Source organism: Melitaea cinxia, chromosome 4 (genome assembly GCF_905220565.1).
Source record: "Melitaea cinxia chromosome 4, ilMelCinx1.1, whole genome shotgun sequence".
In the NCBI taxonomy this organism is placed as follows: Eukaryota; Metazoa; Arthropoda; class Insecta; order Lepidoptera; family Nymphalidae; genus Melitaea; species Melitaea cinxia.
In genome coordinates this window covers 11,793,895-11,813,499 of record NC_059397.1, presented here as the reverse complement: position 1 = coordinate 11,813,499, position 19,605 = coordinate 11,793,895, and the positions used below count along the sequence as shown (strand labels likewise).

The 19,605-nt window shown below is 31.3% G+C and overlaps 4 protein-coding genes across 5 annotated transcripts; 2 read left to right on the top strand and 2 right to left on the bottom strand.

Moving 5' to 3' along the window:
• Nucleotides 1-1,807, top strand: LOC123670205 (DEAD-box helicase Dbp80). Its single transcript, XM_045603713.1, has 2 exons — nt 1-108; nt 272-1,807. Exon 2 carries the CDS (start codon nt 286-288, stop codon nt 1,687-1,689), a length of 1,404 nt encoding a protein of 467 aa, XP_045459669.1. The 5' UTR covers nt 1-108; nt 272-285; the 3' UTR covers nt 1,690-1,807.
• Nucleotides 1,808-1,820: 13 nt separating this feature from the next.
• Nucleotides 1,821-3,849, bottom strand: LOC123670206 (ER membrane protein complex subunit 10). 2 transcript variants are annotated; one of them, XM_045603715.1, is made up of 6 exons: nt 3,756-3,849; nt 3,454-3,621; nt 3,091-3,365; nt 2,922-3,018; nt 2,397-2,503; nt 1,821-1,870 (listed from the first exon to the last, which is right to left on the bottom strand). In XM_045603715.1, exons 1-5 carry the CDS (start codon nt 3,804-3,806, stop codon nt 2,423-2,425), a joined length of 672 nt encoding a protein of 223 aa, XP_045459671.1. In that variant the 5' UTR covers nt 3,807-3,849; the 3' UTR covers nt 1,821-1,870; nt 2,397-2,422. The 2 variants fall into 2 exon arrangements, with proteins under 2 accessions (XP_045459671.1, XP_045459670.1); XM_045603714.1 differs by lacking the exon at nt 1,821-1,870 and having other exon boundaries at nt 2,302-2,503.
• A 989-nt stretch (nt 3,850-4,838) lies between these two features.
• On the top strand, nt 4,839-7,053 carry LOC123670204. The gene is made up of 2 exons (XM_045603712.1): nt 4,839-5,945; nt 6,709-7,053. Exons 1-2 carry the CDS (start codon nt 4,896-4,898, stop codon nt 6,976-6,978), a joined length of 1,320 nt encoding a protein of 439 aa, XP_045459668.1. The 5' UTR covers nt 4,839-4,895; the 3' UTR covers nt 6,979-7,053.
• Nucleotides 7,003-19,291, bottom strand: LOC123670203 (coiled-coil domain-containing protein 22 homolog). Its single transcript, XM_045603710.1, has 8 exons — nt 19,217-19,291; nt 18,598-18,769; nt 17,589-17,853; nt 17,252-17,517; nt 16,672-16,896; nt 16,093-16,232; nt 8,169-8,334; nt 7,003-7,275 (listed from the first exon to the last, which is right to left on the bottom strand). Exons 1-8 carry the CDS (start codon nt 19,264-19,266, stop codon nt 7,054-7,056), a joined length of 1,506 nt encoding a protein of 501 aa, XP_045459666.1. The 5' UTR covers nt 19,267-19,291; the 3' UTR covers nt 7,003-7,053.
• Nucleotides 19,292-19,605: the final 314 nt, after the last annotated feature.

Genomic DNA, 19,605 nt, shown 5'->3' with positions numbered 1-19,605 from the left:
AGGAGTAGATGACAGTTTCAAAGGTTGTGCACTGTAAAACTTCTTGCATGTGATATTTTTACTGACAAATCTTAAAGAAAATTCTTTTTTTTTCGTGGTTGTAAATTTGTAAGTTAATTTTTTAGTCTTTTACTCTATACTTTTACTTTGTTCTATATAATAATAATTTGTACACGTATGATTTTAAAAACATGATCAATATTTTTGATATTTTTTTCTTATAATTATGAATCATGCTATTATAAAATATTAAGAAACGATATTTTTACAGCGTCAATTGTAAAAATGGCTAATCAATGGGGACAAAAGGCGGACGAGTTGGAGATTTCCAATAAAGTTGCTGGAATAGGTTTAGCAAAAAAACCATCCAATCAAAAACTGGATAACACTGATGATTCCCCGGATACTGCTAATCCTGCTGAAACGTCTCTATTAATGAAAATCATTCGACAAGGTTTAGTTGAATCCAAATTAGATATTGAGGTCCAAAGAAAAGATCCCAATTCTCCTCTTTACTCTGTTAAAACTTTTGAAGCTCTACATTTAAAACCAAATTTATTAAAAGGTGTTTATGCTATGGGGTTTAATGCCCCATCAAAAATTCAAGAAACTGCTTTACCAACACTACTAGCAGATCCTCCACAAAATATGATTGCACAATCACAGTCGGGGACTGGTAAAACTGCTGCTTTTGTTTTAGCAATGTTGAGTAGAGTTGATTCAACTAAGAATTATCCACAAGTATTGTGTCTCAGCCCCACTTATGAACTTGCAATTCAAACTGGAGAAGTTGCAGCTAAAATGGCTAAATTTTGTCCAGAAATAAAATTAAAATATGCTGTTAGAGGCGAAGAAGTGCCAAAGAACACTAAAATTACTGACCATATTCTTATTGGAACCCCAGGTAAGATGTTAGACTGGGGAGTAAAGTTTGGTATCTTTGATTTGAACAAGATTAAAGTGTTTGTATTGGATGAAGCAGACGTTATGATTGACCGTCAAGGGCATCAAGACCAATGTATTCGTATCCATAAATGCCTTCCTCCAACTTGTCAAATGATGTTCTTTTCTGCTACATATGGTAGTGCTGTTATGGAGTTCGCTGAAATTATAGTACCCAATCCAATAATAATCAGATTACTGAGAGAGGAGGAATCCTTAGACAACATAAAACAATATTATGTCAAATGTAAAAGTCCAGAAGAAAAATATAGAGCTATCTGTAACATTTACGGTGTGATAACGATAGGACAAGCCATTATTTTCTGTCATACAAGGAAGACAGCTAGTTGGCTTTCAGAAAAAATGTCACTTGATGGGCATTCAGTCGCTGTCCTATCCGGTGAGCTTACAGTTGAACAAAGAATTGCAGTACTTGACCGTTTCCGAGGAGGCCTTGAAAAAGTTTTAATAACTACCAATGTCCTTTCACGTGGCATAGACGTTGAACAAGTTACTCTCGTAGTCAACTTTGATATGCCAATGGACATGAACAAAAAAGCAGACTGTGAAACATACTTACACAGGATTGGCCGCACTGGAAGATTTGGCAAAGCTGGGATAGCTATAAATCTCATTGATTCACCCCAAGCTATGGACATATGTCTTGATATAGAAGCACACTTTGGTAAGAAGATTCAACTTCTAGATATTGAAGATGCAGAAGAAATTGAAAAGATTGGTGCCTAAAAATCATTAATATTAATAATTATTTGGCTTAAATCTTCTTATTTGCATAGCTGCTTACTGTTGCATATAAAAAAAAAGTAATAATCCATAACATTTATAATAAAACACATTTGTTATACTACAAGTTTTTATTTCACTACTCATTGTACAACATTTAAATAGTATAAATTAAATAAATTATTTTAAAGGAATTTGGTATCGCACGATTCAAAGTCAGCCTCCTCCCGTGCCCTGGTTTAACCATTACAAAATAAATAGATCTTATATTATAATAGCTCATCGTCTTAGGTCGGGACATATTCCATCAAAAAGTTTTGGATTCCTTATGAAAAAAATTGGCTCTCCTAATTGTGATACATGTGGAACTAAAGAAGATTTATATCACTTGTTGATGGAATGTATCAAATTGCGGACTCAGAGACAAGTATTGTTTAGGAACTTAAAACTTTGTTCGTTCGATGTTGGGGCAGTGCAAAGTATTCTAGCGGATCCCTTATCAGAATCTGCTAGAATGATTTTTGATTTTTATAAATTATCCTTTGTTTGATTTATGTAACTAGATTTTAGTAATTGAGGTATTTTTTTTTTAAGTTTTTTGTGCGTGTTCCGATTATTTTGTAAAAGTTATAATGGGACTGGCATATCCTTGTAGGACAAAAGTCCCTAAAATCAATAAAAGAAAAAAAAAAAAAAAAAAAATAAATTATATTTTATTCAAAACAATTTTTGGAATTTATCTTGCTTGACCAGCAGGTTCTGGATTTGCCGCTCCAGATATCATAACAAATATGGCGATAGGTACAATGTACATCCACTGAAAACAAAAAATTATAATTAAAAATATAAAAATAAAATTAAAAATATAAAATATTAATGAAAATAACTTTCACTAACTATATTGTTTATTAGTATTGATTTAATTTATAGACAGCCAGAACAAATAATTATTTAATAATGTAAAGATTTTCTATACTGTGTCACCTATTGTGTAAATTGTAATTCTTTTTTTTTTGTCCAAATTTTTTTTATTTCTAAATCTTGAGTAAGTTTTACAACATTTACATAAACACTCCAAAGTTATAACATAGACAAATACTCAAAGCTCTTAGACAAAATTATTAATTTTTCAATACAGAAACTAAATTTAATAATTACAATTTAATATAAATTTAACAAATTTAAATATTTTTCATTGTAAATTCTCAAGTAACAGTGAAATTAGACAAACTTACATATTTTGCTAAAAATGATCTATTATCTTTTAACTCTCCCTTTTCTCTGGCCTCTCTCTCACGCTCCATTTTCTGTATATAGGATGCTGTGTCAGGTCTGTTGAATAAACGCTAATTGAATTAGACTATTCTTCTAGAAGTCAAGATATAAACAACGCTTAAAACTTACAATGGAGCCTGATCTACATGACGAATATAAAACGATGAATTTAGCTTGTTATCTGTACTTTTATATTCGATAGGCTTTGTTTGTGAAGTATTTCCTGCTTGAAGGCTCAGAGCAATGACTTCACCATTCGGTAGAACCCATGCTCTTATAATATCTGACAAACCATTTTCTAAAAATGATTTTGCCTTAATAAATGTGACAATTTCAACATCTTTACTCTCAGCAGTTGAAACTAATGTTCGGAGAGTATAAAATTCATCAAGCTCGGCTAACTGCTGTAATACAATTAAATTTAGTCTTCAATTAATATACAGGTTATTTTTCACAACAAAATTATTGATTTATGCACATTTAGAAAATTACCTTCAGTTCTTCAATATGATCCTTGTTAAAACTAATTTGATCAATGACAGCTGTCCCTGCTCTTATACTTTTTAAGGTGATTGAACCACGGGAGCAGTATTTTTCATAGTTACAATTTAATGAATGTTCCAGTTTAATATTTAACCATCCATCATAGTCAAGGCAAAACTAAAACATTTTACAATACTACATAGAAAGTATGTTATAAAATAAACACAATTTAAAGTTTTACATATATATAAAGTCAGAATTATTCATTAGCATTAAAAATTAATTACAAAAAAATATCTGTATAAATTTACCGCATTTGGAAGTAAACAGATCGCTAAGAAAATAGTAGTAAGCTTCATCATTTTAAAATTGTATTATTTAGATCTTAAAATAAATTACAATAGAATGTTTAGAATCTACTTATATTATTTTCTTATAGTACTATGTACTACATAAATATTGATTTTTATTGAATATCAATAAAAAACCTTTGAAATTTTACATGACACATTGACAATTTGACAATTGATGTTTGAATTTGAATTTAATTCACACTTTCAAAGACAAAAAAAAGACAGAGTACAATATAATGAAAATATTGTTTTTATTGGTTTAATTGTTAAGTAAAGCGATGTATTTTTATATAGTATAGTATTTTTGTAATATGCTCGTACATATAGTCATATGGCATATGCTATAGACAATATACAAAATAACAATGAATAATGAAATGATATATTAATGATAAAATCAGGGTTTGGGATACCGTAAAAAAATTGGTAACGTTAATTTGTTACGGCAGACATAATACGTTACCCTGATAGCCACACTTTTTCTGTTCAAGACTTAGAATATCCGTAATTACAGTAAAATTAACGATTAGTTTTCGACAAATTCTTGCTGTTTAGGGTATTATCGATTACATGCTGTAAAGCTGTACAGAAAGTAGCGGAAAGCTGGTACCGTTTTTAGAGTGAAAGAAATCTGAAAAGATTGCTCTACAATGAGTTGCTTTAAAGATACCACCTATATCATTTATGGAATAACGATATAGCTGAATAGCGTGATTTTGGAGCCATTATACCGGTATTAACTCATTTAACGTTATATTCGTTTACGTATCGTTATAATTCTATTTACCGGTAACAGCAACGATAAAAAACCATTCTGTTACGTAATTAACGTTAAAAATTTACGCTATTTATAAAAGATATCGAAAAAATAACATTATTAACCGGTTTTTTATAATGGTAATTAGTAACAAACCCTGGATGAAATGGTAATACCATTACACAAATGTCAGTTTAATACTAAAATATTTGTTGAAAATTTAACATAACCTAAAACGATTATAGTCCTTTGCCTTTCCCTATTGGGGATAAATTTTAAAACAACAATTAACCTAAAACTAAGCAATTTAATGTAAATACAGTTAAAAATTGAAATTAACAATGTTTCGTAATTTTCGTCGGTGTGTACTTAAAAATAATTACACACAATATTTTATATCAAAACAAACATTTTTAACTAATGAATATAAATGTATCGAAGCTTGGAATTCACAAACATCTTCTCCGCTATTGACTAAAGTAAATTTACACGATTTCTATAATATATTAGATCAAAACTATTCTTCAAAAGGAGTAATTAGTGCAATTGATGTGGATGTCTTCGCAAATGCAGTAAAAGATCCTGCTTATCTCGATGAACTTAAAGATCTTCTGCATAAACTAAGGCTATCAGCCGAAACAGGAAATACATTGGAATCTACAAATCACGCTACTATAAGGAACTTTATCGAATTCGGAAATTTACAAGATTTAGTTCAAATTCTTAAAGATCCTTTGAATTTTGGTTTATTTCTAGACTTTTACACGGCAAACATATTATTAGACAAACTAATAACTTCCGAAAACTACGAACTCGGAGCCAATGTAGCTTCTCTTATTATGCTACAGGAAGATTATTCCAATGAGATCACAAATACTCTTTGTCAATATGCTTCTTACAAATATTTATCTGAACATAAAGTATCCCCTCAAGAACAGCCACCACAAGAGGAAAAGAATAAGAAAATAGAGGAAATAAAAATAAGAGTCAAATTTTTGAGAAATCCTTATTTTGATGACCACTTTGACATCACAGATTTACAACTATTGTCAGGAAAGACTTTAGCTTGGATATCGAGATCATCAAATGATAATGTCAATTGTAATTTGCAGTTGATTGGATGGTTGTTCTACAAAAAATATGATGAAATGTTATCTTTATGTGAGAAACTTGTTGCTACAAAAACATTTAAAGTGTACACTGAATTAATAGATTTTATAAAAAGGGAATCTGAACACGCAGAAGAGAACACCAAGAAATATTTAGCTAAAACTATCGAAATATTGAGTAAAACTCCTTTAGCAGATATAAAATTAGAAGAATCTATTAAAATTTTGGTAGAAAATGCAATAAATAAAATACAAAATAGAGATATATCGGATCAAAAAGAGGTAACATACTATAATCACATAATAATTCATTTACTCATAAAGAATTATGTTCTATCACATATTAATAACAAAACTTATGGGAATATTTAGTACAATAATAACATGAATATTTCAAACTTGATTTTCCTAACATTACAAGGAAACTTTGAGCTTAAGGTGTTTACTGCAAGTGTTTATAATTACTAGACAAACAATTTTATTTAGTTTCAAACAACTTTTTCATAACAATTTCACATCAGTAACTAATTTTTTAAATCTTTAAAATGTTCAGAATAGCACCTTATTCTGAGTTCCAATTTTATATTCTATGTAAACTCTACTAGAACTTGTAGAAAAACTTCATTAAAAACACTCCATATTAAAAAGGTGATGTAACCTAAAAAAATTCTTTGTGGTAGATTTTTACACTATAAAAAAAATTATTTTGTTGTGCCTATAACAAATTCAGACATTAAATAAACATTTTTATATACTTTTAACTAGAAACAAATAATTTCAAGTATTGTTTAGATATTTAGCAATTTTTAAAAATTCATGCTTATCATAATTTTACCAGTATTTACAATTTTTCAAAAATATTTAATGGTAATTTTTCAACTATGCAACCCGAATAAAGCTTCAAAACAAACTTGGCTGTTTGTTACAGCTTAGAATTTCTTATTTTGATATAGTATTATTTATTTGTATTTTTAATTGCATTAAAATTGTATTATTTAGTTTTTTTGTGAAAAAAAATTACAGAAATATACTTTTTGATTTTCAGTTATTCAAAAATTGGGAGATAATAAGGCAGCAAAGACTTGAAGAGCAATCAAAACGTTTAGACAGAGCAAAACGCATGAAAATCATTGAACAAAAGCAAAAAGAATTACAAGTAGAAGAACAGAAATTGTGGTTCTTCGAAAATGAAGAAAATATTGACTTACAAATTGAAGAAAAAGAACAATTAGAAGATACAACTACAAAGAAATCAAACCAAGAAAAAACTGATGATGATTATATACCACCTGAAATATTACCTAAGAAGAAATGAGCTCTAGGTCAACAAAGTAAAATGTTTTGTGTGAATTAGTATTTTATTGTAAATATATAATGTATAATTTAAAAACTAAGAAGTTTCCTTTTGCAGTTTAGCAAGGTCAATTTGAATTTTCTTCAGTATATCCTCAGTTCTCTTTGATTTTTCAGCTTTAATATTATCTTCTAAATCTATTATATCCCTGGATAAAGTGCCAGTTTCATTGACTAATGATACAATAGTATTGCATTCAGAATGAAGTAAAGCCAATAATTTATAAGCTTTTTTTGCTTGGTCATCTCTCTTGGCATCCTGAAACAAAACAAAAATGAACATTAAAACAAGTATATTTATGAAATAAATAAAATTAATTTCCAATTCAAAGAACATAGTCAATGATTTAGTTCTTATTATCTATTGTTAATCTTTAAAATAAATTTGAATATGATATAAATAATGTTTTTAAAATTGATCAATGATAATATATCTTGCTGTCTTTTTAACCGACTTCAAACAAAAGGAGGAGGTTACTTAATTCGACCGTATATATATTTTAATAATTCTTTTTTTGTTGGAAAGGAGATATCCCTAGTTTGCTACCATGATAAGGAAACCAGTATCTGATGATGGGATCCCAGAGAAATCGAGGGAAACTCTCGAAAATCCACATAACTTTTTACTGGGGGATTTTGATGATTTTTAATTTAATCGATAGCCGATGTTTATCACATTTAAATTTCATCGAAATATGATTACAACTTTTGGAGTAATCTTTGATAATGAGTATGTACTTGACAATTTTTTCGTCTACCTACGTTATATTACTTGTCAATATAATTGAAGTTGGTTTTACTTCGTTTGCCTGCAAACACAATTAGTTACTATTAAGTCAGTGGTATGGAGAAATAAAAAAAAACTTAAATAATTGTGGCGGCATCTATCTCGCGACATACAAAACTAGAGAAAACTAACGTATCCTACAATGCGATATCATAGATCCGAAGGCTTAACATAATATATACAAGAACCCGAAAACAAGCGTCGGGGCAGTAGCCCACCAGACACAACACCCGTCTGGTCCGAGGATCCTCCCTTTTCAATGGAGGATGAGTGACTTTACCTGACCCTGTCCCTCGCATCTCCTCCAAACTGGTGACCCCGACGTGATTCTTCACACCCCCAAATAATTAAGTAATTTTACTTACTTTAAACAAAGTTTCGTCTGCAATTGAGAAACATCTATCAAGTTGACCCTCCAGGGTATTTATTTCTTTTTGAAGTTGTCGAGTATCTTCTAAAATCTTCTTGATTTCAGCATTTTGTTTTTCAACGTTACCTATTATTTCTAAAATGCGCTTAGTGTAAATATGCCTAGAATAATAAAGTAAACCAATGAGAACCAGTATATATTACAATAATTCAATACTCATCCAGTCTATTACATAGTTTTAATATAGACTATGTTTATTAGAAAATAACATTTAACATTTATTGTAGTACTTTCTTACTATTGCACTTTGGGGCCATCCATAAATTACGTCACAGGAATTTCACGATGTTTTGATCCCTCCCCCGTCCTTGTCACAAATGGTCACATTAATGATTCCTACCTAGTGTGAAATGAAATGAAATCATTTATTTCGCCATAACTTGATACACACACTTCACGAAAGTCAAAAATAATATTAATTACAAAAAAAAAAAAACAACAAAAATAATAAAATAAAGGTAAAATAGCAAAATTATCAAGAATAAAATAAAATTTTAAATCTTAACAAAAATTACAAACTTAGTTAAGAGGAAAGGGTACCGAAGAGACTTTTCAAAAATAGGTATTTGAATAAAATGTTTCTGTCGCGCTGCATGCCGCTACCGCGCCCCGCACCATCTCCGCTCCGTTTTTTCTACGTGTGACTGTCGCGTTCTTAGTGTGCGTGCGCCGGCTATTCAGCTATTAATTGTTGACGATATTTGAGTATTCGCATCTTTCGTTTCTTATTGACTACGAGTACATTTAGCGCATAGTGCTATTTTTCTGAATTTGGCTTGTTTTATTGAATTTGTTCTGCATCGTATTGCTGTGATTCGGCTTTACTATTATTGGATTTCGTAAACTACTTATTATTATGTTTTATTATTTTGACTTGGATACTCTTTGTGACTTGATACATTACTATATTTTTGTGGGTAATTATCGAAATACTTAGGTACTTTATTTATGAATTAGGTATGTAATTACATGGTTGAGGTGTGTGTAAGAATGGGTATTGAGATACATACATAATTATAGTGTATACATGTAGTATATAGTATAAGTGTAAGAATAATATATATATTATGTAATGTAGTACATACATAGTATAAAACGTTTGTCTTAGTACCTATATAATTTGTAATGTCTCATGTTTGTCGCAGTTATTAATACATGGGTATAGGTTATATATATTAATTAACATATAATTGCGGCGATATAACAATGGTTAAAAATAATATTATAAATAAAAAAAAAAAACAAGAAAAGCCGCCTGCGTGAAGAACAACTATTAGAAAGTCAATTGAAAAAGCTGGAACAAGATAAAAATTCAATAATTACACAAAGATAGCTAAATAAATTACACCAATTTCAAACATTATGTACTGTACACTTATAAAAATCATGAAGGCGACTTTTTCAATTATTATTTTATTTATGTTTTTTTAGTTAGGCAAATTACGTAATCGATTGAATTTTTTTAAAGAGTGGTTGATTAACATGACATAACATAACAATACACTTTATTGAACACCAACAGAAAATAATAATACGTATCAGATTGATTTTTAACCGACTTCCAAAAAAGGAGGAGGTTCTTAATTCGACTGTATTTTTCTTTTTTTTTTGTATATATGTTACTTCAGAACTTTAGACTGGGTGGACCGAGTTCGACTTGTACGCAAAGGAAAAAAAGCCGACTTCAATTACATCGACATGTAATACAACAAAAGATTACTCAAAAATTTGTTATCAGATCTCGATGAAATTGAAATATGACTACACGATAAACATCAGCTTTCGATTAAATTAAAAACCATCAAAATCGGTACACCTAGTAAAAAGTTATGCGGTATAATACAACGTAGGTCGACGAAAATAGTCAAGTAAAAACGTATTATTTATATTACTCGAAAAGTTGTTGTTAGATCTCAAATAAACTCAAGTGAGACCAAATGACACACACCACCTTTCGATTAAAAAAAATTTTGTAGAAATCGGTCCACTCAGTCAAAATTTCTGAAGTAACATACATAAAAAATACAGTTAAATTGAGAGCTTCCTCCTTTTTTGGAAGTGGGTTAAAAATAGAAACCGATTTTACACGTCTATAGAATTCCTAAGTCGACAAGCTTGAACAGTGAAAGATTTAGTATAAACGAAAGAGGAGTGAGAGGGAAATTCAAGAAGTAAGCTTTCCTCAGAACGAAAACTGCGTTCATTGGAATCACTAAGAAACTTAAATCGTCGTTTTAGATAAGCAGGTACAACAGGATTAAAAAGAATAGAGTAAAGTAAGTTGAGAATATACGTATTCCTGAAGTAGGGAATTGGGTGCCACTCAGGGCGTAACTATTGCCGTATCAGCCGTATCAATGATACGGGGCCCCCTATTTACAGGGCCCCTAAGGTGTGTAAGCAAAAATTAGTAAAATGCTATCCACAATGTCACTTAATCTTGTGCTTCCTGGAAAAAAGAATAAAAAAACTGTCATACATACCTATAGAGTTTTAACTTCAGAAATGACTGAAGTCTGAAAAGCAGTCCCCTTTTATCCGAGTCAAGCGTGCGCCCAATTGTTGATAACATTCTGTATCGTTTATTTCGGGATTCAGTTAATCATTATGAACAATGAATTAATCTTTTTTATATAAGAATGGGGCACACAAGCAGACGAAGCCATCTGATTTATAACGGCTACCGTCGCCCATGGCCTTTAGAGAAAAGATGTAGACACTAGACGCTTTAAAACCCCCAAATTTTAGCAAGATCATTCCACACTTTGAATGTACGCGGAAACATTGCGCACGAAGCTCGCACATTGGTTGCAAACCACTGGTGGATACAATTAGCACCACTAGACTTCTTGACATCGAAATAATGCAGAACACGACAAACGACACTGCCCATAGTGCACATTACGCATCGCGTGTTCGCACCGTGGAATGCTCGGTGGTGCTTTTCCCTCATCGTCAAGAGTTGAATTCGACGCAAAAAGAGTGCAAAGAATTTCGCTTACTTTTTCGCATAATATGCCAGAGAGCCTTCAGGTTCGCGCAATGATGGAAGTGTAGACTAAAAAAAGTTACCTTCGACAGCTTTTGTAAGAAACAAAAGGCATGGGTTCCATTTGGAAAGCCCAATAGTCTCTCGCCAATTCTGCTGTGTTTGAACTTTGCCCTAGCGATTTACTACCTGTAAGACCTGGAGGCAGCGTTGAATCTCTTCTTCAGGTTATGCGCCTGTGAATCCCCCATATAGATGCGGAAGATTCATAGGAATTCACTAATAGTATTGGCCTCACAGGCTGAAGCGAACGATCCCCCGCATCTATTGCTGCAGGTCAAGGCTAATAACTCTCCAGCTTGGAACTACAAGCTCTTTAAATTAGCTTAAAATCCGAAATTCAAAACATTCATTCCATTAAAGAACTCATGGAATTATTACTGATAAAATTCAATAGCCTTGCATCCAATATTCCGGAGGTATTAACTTGATGTTTTTCAAAACTAAAACTGATAAAAAATTACCTAAGGATTTCGATGGAACAGGAACAGCTACAGCAGACTACACTCACTATTGTCTATTCTAGGAGGAAGTTATAACTTATAATCAATAAACATTTATTTTAATTCAATGCAAGCATTTTTTGTGAGAAATCTTTACCCATCATTTGCCTGCCCCCCCCCCCCACTAATTTTGATACAGGGTCCCAAGGTTCCCAGGGTTCCAAGGAATGCTACGCTAGTGGGGCCGGGGCCACTTGAGTTTTTTACGCAATTCAGAAATATGATTCTATTTGCGAAGTCCAAATACGAATCGCATAGGTACATAGATTCGACCAAATTTAATAATCTGCTCCTCAGTAATGTCAAGAAAACAACTAAGCAATTTTTTACCGATGAAAAAAACAGAGGAGGTTCTAAAGTCGCTACGTATCTATATTTATTTATGTTTGACCATGCATAGCTTTTTACAAAGTATTCCGAAATTGATAAAAAAATATATTGGAAAGAGTAAACCCCGAAGTTGTTTTTCGCCTAGGAGGCGAGGAAGAAGCGCGGCTCGCAGCTTGCTTGGCATAGGCATGGGAAAGAGCAGTCCTAATTTTTTAAACTTTCTTATTGTATTTTTTATTAGTATTACGGTAATAATAATCATAATATACTTTTTTGAAATCCTTGTATTGAGCCCTTTTGGTACCAAAAACAAACAACACAGTTATTTACCATAATTATCATTGTTATTTCTTAGCGAAACCCTTCGTTAGCCCAGGTTTGCACAGTGTTACAATAAAAACCGCATATACAAATACGGTTTTATTGTAGTTATGAAAAGAGAAATTATTTAATTTTGTTAATACGAATTTTAGAAAATATCGACTAAAAATAACATCACTAGTGTATCGATATAATTGTCGACTATGAGGCATCACTTCGCTGGCGTATATACGTATTGCTTTGACCCTTCCCTCCCCCAGACCTATCCCCCAAAAAGCAAGAAAGGGACAACTGCAGCTCAGACCGTTTTAGGTATATAATTTTTGACCAAAACAGTGTTTCGTAGTCGACTGTTTTCTCCTCAAAACATGGCAATTTTTTAAAAATTTTTTTTTTAGAAAATAAAAGAAGACTTCGGCTATGCCCCTATGTTTTCATTTTTTTGAAAATATGCATATATTTTTTTTAATGAGTGTCTGAAAATGTACAAAAAATTATGCAATATTTCGAGTTTTTGAAGTCTCCTAATTCCTATGATAATAAGAATATGAAAAAAATCAAAACATAGGGGCATGGTCATGGCAGCAAAGAGTTCTATGTCACAAAAATATTTGATCTAGTGTCATTATCCAGGGAGAAAACAGTCGACTACGTTTGTATGGAGACAGACCCGGTACCCTTTCCTCTTAATGTATCCGTGTTCTAAGCAACCGTAAGAACCATTTCACAAAAAAAGGTCCAACAATCCGCGAAATTGTAATATTTTGACGTCATTAACGCAGTTAACGTCGTTTTTTATATTTTTGAAATATAATAGAGCAACCTTTGTTGTAATAACATAACGAATCCAAATCATTATTTATATATGTTACTAGCTGTGCCCGCGGCTTCGTCCGCGTTAAATTAGTGTGTCACAAAGTTTTCCCGGCAAACTTACAGTGAAACTCTCATCAAAATCGGTTTAACCGTTCCGTAAACCTTCCTCTTGAAGCCTTCTCTCCATTGGTGAAACACTTTTGGGGACTTTGTTTTATAATACATTAACTGTTGCCCGCGACTACGTCCGCGTGGTTAAGAAGATATGCATTACTATTAAGATGTTTAACGCAAATTATTTTTTATTTCAGTCACTTGAAATGCTTATCAAACTGAGTAACTTTTTAAAAGGCACAATTTAGTATAATTTATTAGTTATTTTTATAAAACCTCTCTATACACCACATTTTTAGTTTTATTTTTAGGCTGTATATGTTTCATACAAACTATCAGCCCCAATTAAACCCCCTTAGCGGTGGAATATCGTAAAATCCGTTCTTAGCGGACGTCTGCTAACTATAATCTACCTCCCTGCCAAATTTTATCTTTGTCCAACCTGGATGGATAGACCATCCAGCGGTTTTTGAGTTCTCGTGATGAGTTAGTTAGTGAGCTTTCTCTTTTATATATATAGATTATGATGCATTATTTGGACACCTCCTCACCATCTATAGAGCATATATTTTAAATTTCAAGTCTCCTACTCCAAAAACATAAAACTTTCATACAAACTTCTAACCCCCGTTTTATCCCTTAAGGGTCAAGTTTCGTAAAATCAGCTCTTAGCGGATGTTTACGCCCAATAAGGAACCTACCTGCCAAATTTCAAGTTTGTAGCTGTTATAGTTTCGGAGATTTCGTGATGAGGGAGTCAACCTACCATCCCCCGTTTTAACCCCAAAAGGGAGTTGATTTTTAAAGATACATTATTTGGACACCTTCTCATCATCTAAAGAGCGTACATTTTAAATTTCAAGTCTCTTATTTCAAAAACATAGGACTTTCATACAAACTTCCAATCCCCGTTTTATCCCCTTAGGGGTCGAGTTTCGTAAAATCAGTTCTCAGCGGATGTCTACGCCCTATAAGGAGCCTACCTGCCAAATTTCAAGTTTGTAGGTGTTATAGTTTCGGAGATTTCGTGATGAGTGAGTGACCTTTCGCTTTTATATATATTATAGATTATAGATAGATTATAGATAGATATAGATGGATTATAGATATAGATTATTGTATGTACAAAATTATTGACCTTTACATCAGACGCCTCCCTGGGTAAATAGGTCGAAATGTATACTTTGAAGTCCTATTTTTCAATAACCCCTACCTTAAAACTGTAAAATATGGTAATTTGTGGAATATGTTTTTGTTGATAAATAACGCAGATTTTTTTCATTTGTATCTCCGTTAATCCGTAATGAAATGAAATTAAATGAATTTTAGAAACAGAAACAGTTACGTTATAAAATACAGACAAAACAGTATATATATATAAGGAAGCTCTATTTCTAATCTATTCATACGTATTTCCTTAATCCTTTAATTATATTAATTTCTTTTTAAGTGCTCACTTATACTATAAAGAACCTTATTGATTCCTCCAGTAATTATAGCAGAAGTTAGATATATGCATATGTTTGTGTATATATATATATATACTAGCTGTGCCCGCGATTTCGTCCGCGTGGAGTTTTCGCTGTTGTGGTTACGGCAGTAATTGTATATTCTTTACTGCCGTAACCACATAGCATTATATTTTCATTTTTATTCATTCTATTATATATAATATATTACTGAAACCTTTTTTTTGTAGATGAACTTTAAACATCGACTTTTATTCCCAAGAATATCTTTGGGATGAAAGCCATAAGCACTAAAATAAGTTTCTTAATATTTTCGTGGTTTATTGCAAATACTTGCGGAATATATCAAATATATTTCATATTTCAATTTCATTAAAAGTCCAAGTCATTCGCGGTGTCATAACTTGGATTCTAACGAAATTCGACGATGTTATCAAGTGACCTCAGACTAATCATGCAATAATCAATACATGTGAAGGTTTGTACAAAAAAAAAAAAAAAAAAAAAAATATATATATATATATATATATATATATATATATATATATATATATATAGGTATATCAAATATCTTAGGAGCAATCGATTGTACACATATAAGGATTGCAAAGCCTTCTGAGGATGCAGCAGATTATTGTAATAGGAAAAAATATTTCTACATAAATCTTAAAGCATTAATTGATTCTAATATGAAGTTTACTAATATTTATTGTGGTGAGCCAGAATCTTTACATGATGCTTGAGTTTTACGATGATCGCCTTTATATGGAGAATCTCAAAAAATATTTTTCAACAATTAAACATTACTAAGAATACAGTATAAATAAAAAATTTCGATCAATGCAATTTAAAGAAAAATCACTTGTTAATTTTTTGCCACTGAGTTGTACTGAGAAAAAATTAACAAGTGTTTTTCAATTGTGCGAAGCGTTGCCGCATAATGCGCTTTAGTACTGTAATTGGAAAACTAGGAATGTCATACAACGTAAATCCCCTACCCACACTCCGGGTATGACGTAATTTATGGATGGCCCCTTGTCATTCAACATAACAAAACACTAGTGATTTTTTTTACAAATGTAATTCTTTGTGACTAAAAACTTATTGCGACGAAAATAAAAATAATAATACAGCCTATGCTACTCAGAAATATTGTTGCTTTCTACTGATGAACAACTATCAAAACAGGTTAAATAGTTCCTACAAATAAATTAACAAATTTTAACTTTTTATAATATTTATTATTTTTAGTTTTACCTTTTGTTGCCACCTTTCAGTTTTTCGTATTTAAGTTTTAACTGGTTCTTTAACCCTTCTTTCTTTTCACACTCATCTTTCAAACTCTTGGCAGTTTCCTTTAAGTTTGTTAAGGTGTTTCTACATTTTATCTGTTCTGACTAAAAAGCAAAGCAAAAGTTTCTTATTATTTTCTTAGTCTTTCATACATTACATGTAATATATAAAATTTTCGTGTCGCAATGTTTGTACTTAAACTCCTCTGAAACGGCTCTGAATTATAATCATAAAGTACTTGTCAGATCTCGATTACATTTAAATGGGATCAAATGACAAGCACCATCTTTTGATTAAAACAAATCATCGAAATTGGTACACGTAGAAAAGAATTATGAGGTAACACACATAAAATACAGTCAAATTGATAACTCTCTTTTTCAGAAGTCGGCCGATAAATAAGAAATGATACATAAATGAATGTTCCTGCAGAGAGGATTAAATGTTTTTTTTTTATAAAGCATGTAAATATTTTAACAGTAAGTTTATAATTTTATAAAAATATTTTAATGGTAGAGTAAGAAGTAAGTATCCTTTACTTACTTCTGAAGAACTAATTTTCGTTTTCATTTTTTCAATTTCAATTTTAAGTGATAAGTTCTTTGATGTTATTTCTTCACTTTTATTGTGTAGCATGTTTATATTGTTATGAACCTTTTGTAATATATTCTCAATTTCATCGGATTCAAATTCAGTTATTCCAACACTGTTCAGAATACTTTGCATATTCCTTAAATCATTTTCAGCACGCTCACTATTTTTTTGTGCCTAAAAGTAATTACGACAAAGGAAAATGATATTGCAGTCATTCATCATCATTTCAACTTAATACAGTACACTGCTGAACATAGGCCTCCACAAGCTCACGGCAAAAATGGCGTGAACTTATGTGTTTTGAACATAGTCACCACGCTGGGCAGGCGGGTTGGTAACCGCAGGGCTGGTTTTATCGCACCGAAAACGCTGCTGCCCGCCTTCGGCCTGTGTATTTCAAAACCAGCAGTTGGATGGTTATCCTGCCGTCGGTCGGCTTTTTAACTTGAAAGATATTGCAGTAAATAGAATAATAATGTTCCAGAAAATTTATATGTATTACTGAGCTTTTCAGGAATGTAAAACCCACCTGAGAAAACTCCACATTCATTACATTTCTTTCACTTTCAAGAGTATCTAGTTTTTGGCGAAGTAAGATCACTATTTCTTGTAATTCTTTCAGAGTCTTGTCACTCTCAGACATCGTAACTTTGTTATTAATTACCACAGTTTTACTTGGCAGGACATTATGACTAACTTCAGATTTAGGAATGGTATTCCTCATTTTATTAATTTTCGAAATTTTTTCAATAATTTTATCAGGGGATATTTCTTTATTCTCTGTTTGATCTGAAACTGAAATTTCGAATTTAATTTAGTACAGTTTTTATTTAATACTTATACTCAATGATATGTTTTTATTTTACCTTGACTATATATGAAATCTCCTACATTACTTTTTAACGAAGGTTTACAACAGGGTGGAATCCAAATGGTGTTCAGATCTTCTCCAATTTTATTACTTATATTTTGTAAAAGCTGATATTTTGCATTCATAGGCTTAACTTTAGTTGTGAGCTTTTTGTCTTCACTTGGTAATTTTTCTATCAGGAACATGAAAACTTGTCTTAATTCTGTCTCATTATGATAGAGGAATGTTTGATATCCGACATCATTCTGGTAACCTAGATCCTGTTAAAAAATATATGATAAATAATATAAACAAATAAATATCTATTACACACACACACACAGACACACACACAACATGCGCCCACGCGCATACGCATTTTTTTTTGCACATTTTGCACTCGCACATTTGCAAACACACACGCACATGCGATTGACAAAAGGACATATCCTGCAGGATTTTAAGCAGGATTCCTGCTTAAAATCTAAAGCACCCTGAATGGAGAAGTACCTCAACCTTTGAGAAGATTGCAGCTAGATAACATTGCTGTTAATTAGTATTGTATTTCAGAGGCGAGTAAAGTAGCCAGAGCTCCTGAGGAGGGTTAGGGATAGGGTTGGCAATGCCCTTGTGATGTGTGATGTGCCATCTGGTACTGCAGATGTCCGTAAGCAGTGATATCCGTTTACCATTACATGGACCAAACACTTGTTTGCCTTCCTAGTACTGTAAAAAGAAACCAAACATCAATTTCAAAACAAAACAAGTCCACTTTTCCAAAACTCTGCCTTGCACTAACACATTTAAAAATAAACATTATTTATACTTAATAGAAACTATTATGTTTCAGAAATTAACATTATTTTTGACTTGCATTGAAATGAATTATATTGTTTCCAGTCCTCAGGAATGTGGTAAAATTAGTTCAAAAAGAATTATAAATATGACCACTTTTGGAAACCTTCTGAATTATCCTTCTTCTGCTTTTGAGTTTAAGAAACCTAAATAAATAGAATCAAATTTACCTTACATATACCAGCCACTTGCGCAGCTACTTCTATTCTTTGTGATACACCAGAGGGTAATTTACATGGTACTTTTACAGTTGGATTAATAGCTTTTATACATTTTATAGCTGATTCTACTATTATTTCAACTGGTAGCTCGCTAATGTTTTTAAAGTCATTATGAATATCTCTGAAATAATGAAAGAATCATAAATATGTCAAAAGATTATATTTATAAAAAAAAATCGTTTTTACTTTATGAGTTAACATTGTTGTGGGCCACCATTCAGAATAACTGTTTTCATTGTTTAATAATCATTAACAGGCAGCTTTAGATAAATCTATAATATAAAAATGAGTCGCTGAATGTGTTTCTAAGCGCAAAACTCGAGAACGGTTGGACCGATTTCGCTAATTCTTTTTTTTAAATATTCCTTGAAGTACGAGGATGGTTCTCACAGAGAGAAAAATTCTAAAAAAAAAATTAAATTTCCTGAAAAACTCAAAAAACAACACTTTTCTATACTCCCATACAAAAGGTTTGTGATAATACTTAAAAGTCACTGTTAGGCGATACGAAGTTCGCCGGGTCAGCTAGTAGTAATATAAATCAAGAATGAAATAGGTAAATACTTACATATTTAACTGTCGCAGAAAATGCAAAATAATAGAATCCACTTCTTCCATTTTTTATTACAAAGTAGAGACACCGTTCGTATGATTTTTATTGATGTTTTAATAATACAAAAAAAATTAAAGTTTTATATCTTCTTAAATATAAAAAATATGACACTAATTAATTAAATATTAAGGGGCCTGTTTTACCAGTTGTGGATAACGCTTTGATTCTTTTACTGATGACATTAACCGATAGTAAATTCCTTTTTACCATCGAATTCTACTATCTTTATTAGATATTTCTATTCGTATAATATAATCTTAAACTTGAAGTTTACTAAAATAAAAAAACTCATAGCGTATCATAGATTAAATATTAATTACAGCTTATACACTTATATACAAAGG